Source organism: Nicotiana attenuata, unplaced genomic scaffold (genome assembly GCF_001879085.1).
Source record: "Nicotiana attenuata strain UT unplaced genomic scaffold, NIATTr2, whole genome shotgun sequence".
Lineage (NCBI taxonomy): Eukaryota > Viridiplantae > Streptophyta > Magnoliopsida > Solanales > Solanaceae > Nicotiana > Nicotiana attenuata.
This window is the reverse complement of record NW_017671343.1, coordinates 203,555-208,406: the sequence shown is the minus strand read 5'-3', so window position 1 is coordinate 208,406 and position 4,852 is coordinate 203,555. Positions and strand designations below refer to the sequence as shown.

The 4,852-nt window shown below is 36.4% G+C and overlaps 1 protein-coding gene across 1 annotated transcript; it reads right to left on the bottom strand.

Moving 5' to 3' along the window:
* Positions 1 to 464: 464 nt before the first annotated feature.
* On the bottom strand, positions 465 to 1,607 carry LOC109207680. Its single transcript, XM_019370646.1, has one exon. It carries the CDS (start codon positions 1,605 to 1,607, stop codon positions 465 to 467), a length of 1,143 nt encoding a protein of 380 aa, XP_019226191.1.
* Positions 1,608 to 4,852: the final 3,245 nt, after the last annotated feature.

The window sequence follows — 4,852 nt, the reverse complement described above, 5'->3', positions numbered from 1 at the left end:
GTTTAGTCCAATTATGCTCAACATCATAACCAGGTAATTTAAGCAATGGAGACTCTGTTACCTTAGGAAAATTCTTAACCCTCTCCCAAATTTGCTCCCCCGACAAGGTTGCTGGTGGCTCATCATAATCAGTTTGATTCTTCATAAATGCACTAGTATTTCTCCTGAACTCATGATCCATTGGCAAAAATCGACGGTGCCAGTCAAACCATGTGGTCTTACCTCTATGTTTCAAAGTGAATGCCTTTGTGTCTTCCATACAGCAAGGACAAGCTAACTTTCCGGCAGTCGACCATCCAGATAACATTCCATACACAGGAAAGTCATCAATAGTCCATATCAAAGCAGCACACAATTTAAAATTTTGTTTAGTTGATATGTCGTATGTTTCAACACCTTCATGCCACAATAACTTTAGCTCATCAATCAAAGGCTGCAAATATACATCAATCAAACTTTTTGGATTACTTGGACCCGGAACTATGCCAGTTAGGAACAAATATGGACTTGTCATACACATCTCTGGCGGAATTATACGGTGTAATAAAAATAGGCCAACAAGAATATGGTGCAGCAGAGACAGAAAAAGGAGTGAATCCATCTGCACACAAACCCAACCTAACATTTCTCGGTTCACTAGAGAAGTCAGGATACATCATATCAAAATGCTTCCACGCTTCTCCATCTGAAGGATGACACAAAATACCAGGCGCCCTTCTATTTTCGTGGTGCCATCTCATATGAGGAGCGGAACTCATTGATGCATACAATCTCTTTAACCTAGGTATAATAGGTAAATAATGCATCCTCTTAATTGGAACTTTTTTTGCTTTGGCATTTGTGACTTTCGTAAAACGAGACAATCCACAAAATTTGCACGCTTCTAGAGCCGCATCATCTTCATAATATAACATACAATCTTTTTCGCAACAATCAATTTTAGTTGAGGAAAGTCCTAACTTGGAAACTAACTTCTTAGCCTTATAGTAATCACCGGGTAAGTTAATGTTCGGACTAACTTCACCCATAAGCCCAATTATAGCATTCATGGCCGCTTGAGAAATATTCCAATCCAATTTGATAGTTAGTAATCTAACTGCAACAGACAACTCCGAGTGTATTGAGTCTTTATAGAGTGGACGACTAGCCGCCTCTAATAATTCATTAAAGTGCTTTGCCTCATCATTGGGAGACTCATCAACATTTTGTTGGGATTGAACTCCTGGATGTATCCCAAAAGCATTCGACACCATTTCATGCATTTGAGAATTATCATAATTTTTTTCAAAGAATGTACTACTCTCACAATCAGTAAGATTCTGAAAGTCAGCGTCAGCTAAATTACTGTAGTTCTCTCCATGAACGGTCCATACATAATAATTTTCTCTGAATCCCTTACTGTAAAGATGGACTTTAACTTTCTCCGGTATCAATAACTTTATACATTTGCACTTAGCACAAGGACATCTAATTGTTCCTTCATTACGGAATTCAGAAAGTATTTTTGCATAAGCAATAAATCCTTTAACACCTTCTACAAATTCTTCCTTCAAACCCCCACGATTAGGATGATTTCTAACATACATCCATCTACGATCTCGTTCCATCTATTACACAATACAAGATAAAATAATTAGATAAATAAATAAATAATTTATTTTATTCACTCAGTGAAAAATCATGAAACAATGTTTCATAAACTGAATTCATTGAATATCCACATCTACAATCTGTGTTAATATTTATGAAAGACTGGTTATAATTGTACTGAACCTATTTAAGTTACTGATATCTTTAATTTTGCAAATTGTTATGTACAAGCATCAAATGCCTACCTTCAGTCCTTGCTTGGACCTTACGCAAGAATGCTCTTTGAGTTTGTCAAAGAAATGCCCAAACCAGAAACAAAACTCAGCCTGGACTTTGCTTCTATCCTGGGACCACTATTCTTTTCATGGGTGGTTTCACAACTTTTTCCTGTAAGTAAATATGTTCTTTTCAAGTGGATATATTCTGTTCTAGCGTGATATGTTGTGTTATATTGTGATAGGACTTGTTCAGTTGACTATCTCCATCATGTCAGACAAATCCGTATTAATGCTATCCATTGATGACAACTTTTCCGTTATCCATTTCCTAGACTACTTTCTTAACCTTATGTTTTACTTGAATTCCATAGACAAATTAATATCATTTTTTGCTTATTTCAGTGTAGTATCCTTTTCTTTCCCTTGAGTTATCTTAACTTGAAGTGAATTGTTGGTTAGTCTTAATACTGACCTTAATATGTACTAAACAAAGTTTCACATTCTATGGTTGATCAATTTTTAAAATTTATACCATAGCTGAGATAGAAGACTTGCCTTCTCAAGCATTTGTTAATACAGTAGTTACAGAAGCATAAATATGTCAATTATAAGTTACAAAAGTTAGGAGTATAATCGAAAGATCAAAGGTGTTGCACATTCACAAAGAGACCATGGTTACATATAATACTCAAGCAACAATCAATTAACTTTATTGTCCGATGCATTTGATATTAAATGCTTAAAAACCTTACCAACCATTCTTAACATTAAAGTTACCTTCTTTTATGAAGTTCAATATAGCTTCGCAAGAGAAATTGAGCGTGGGCTGCAGAAGTGGACCGATGACTAGACCTGGATGAAGTGTAACTAAGTCAATCACATTCTGTTTTGCAAATTTCCAGGCAGCTTCTTCATCTTTGTGATATATGATTAAGCACCTTTAACTTTTTATTTAGCAAAATATGTGTTTTTGATCCTTATATATGGGAAAGATGTTACATTTAAACTATTTTTAGAACCTAATTATCCTCAAAATAAACCAAAGATCGTAGCGATGAACTTTGAACAGCAGGAACATGAAAGAATCCAAATATCGAGAGGGATGAAAAGAAATAAACTTTGCCTAGACTTACAGCCGGCAAAGCGAGAATTGAAGAGCAGCAACTGTAATGAATCGTCCAAAGTATTCCTCAAAAAAACCTCCTTATAGCCTTAAAAGCAGTAGTATTTATAGTCAGAGAACTATCAAACCTCTAAGTTGGAAAAGGTAAGACAATCGAGAATTGAGTTTGCAAATCAATTAGCCAAAATCAAAGGTGAATAATTAGTGCAACAAAATCTGTAAGGAAAATACTTATTAAAATCAGCCATTACGAGAGTAATGCAACAATCACGTTAAGAAGGAAAAAAAATCAAATCAAATCAAATATGATAGCAAGTGCCCAATTAGCGAGAAATTCAAAATCTTTACCTATTCCATGAACCCCTTGGACCTGGACAGATTATGAGACCCCCATGACAAATCAGATTCGCTTCACATTAATTTTTTTATACCTAGGATTTGAAATAGTATAAAATACCTAAATTTCTAAGTTTCAAAGTACTTTGGGGGAAATCAAAAACGAAAAAGGAGAGAGTGAGTGAGTGAGAGAGAGAGAGAGGGGGAAGGAGAGAGGAGTCGAATTACCTGGTAATGGAGTGAAGTGAGAGACGAATGACGGAGGAGGCGTTGTGGAGTGGAAGATACAGAGGCGTCTGTAGAATAGATCATGAGGGAAAACTTAATGTATGAGAATAATAATAAAACTTTCCCACTATTACACTGGAAATCTTTGTGGGAAATCTTTTTCATAATTATAAGAAATTTTTTTAAAATATCCGTTCACATTGAGTCTATGGAAATATGTAAAAAAAAATATTTATTGTTTAAGTTCCCACTGTCTTCGCTGGGAAATTTTTTCAATTTTATATAATTATTTTTTTAATGACTTTTTCCAAAGAATTGGAGGGAACTAAATCCCGCGCATTTTTTTGCCAAAATTTTCCCACGGATAGTCAATGGCAAATGTTATTATTTTTCTCGGAAAAGGAATTTTAATTTTTCCACTGTATTTCGGTCGGAATTGCCACTGAAAATTTTTTCGTGGGAAATTTCCGTGGGAAAATGATGTGTTTCTAGTAGTGGAATGACGTGGTGCATAGTGTGAATTCAGCAAAGGTATGCAGTCATGTTCTGGTACCTCGTGTAGTGATTGATACGGTGTTCATATATCGGAAGCAGGCCTGACGGAGAATTTCGGATGTTGGAATTGGGTTCTAAGCTTATTTGTTTGAATAAAAGGTAATATCTTTAGATTTGATCGAATTATTGTGCTCAACTGAGCTGTGGTAGCACGGGTAGGTTCTCAAGGTGTTAAACAGTGATTTCGGACAATTCCGGTGCGGTTCTCAGCACGTTCGAGGACGAACGTATGTTTAAGTGGGAGAGAATGTAACGACCCGACCGGTCGTTTTGAGCTCTAGCGCGTCATTCAGCGGTTTGAAGCCCTGAGTAGCTTCACTTCAGGTATTATGACTTGTACGCGTGGTCGGAATTGAATTCCGGGAAGTTCGGAGTTGATTTGAAAGAGAGAATTCTCATTTCGGAAGCTTTAAGTTGAAAGAATTGACTAAGATTGGATTTTTGAGTAAATGACCTCGGAATCGGGATTCGAAGGTTCCGACAGGTTTGTATGATGATTTCGGACTTGGACGTATGTCCGGACTGGGTTTTGGAAGACCCGAGAATATTTTGGCGCCTATTGTGGAAGTTAGCATTTTTGGAAGGATTTCATAAGTTTGGGTTAAAGTGCATTTCAGTATTATCGAAGTTCGTTTGGAATTCCGAGTCTGAGAAAGATCCGTGTGGTGATTCTGGTATTGGGAGCACGATCGGAAGTGAATTCGGGGGTCCTTGAGTCATTTTGGAGTCATTTGGCTAAAGATAGAAATTTGAAGGTTTTTGGAAAGTTTGACCGAGAGTTGACTTTATGATATCAGGGTCG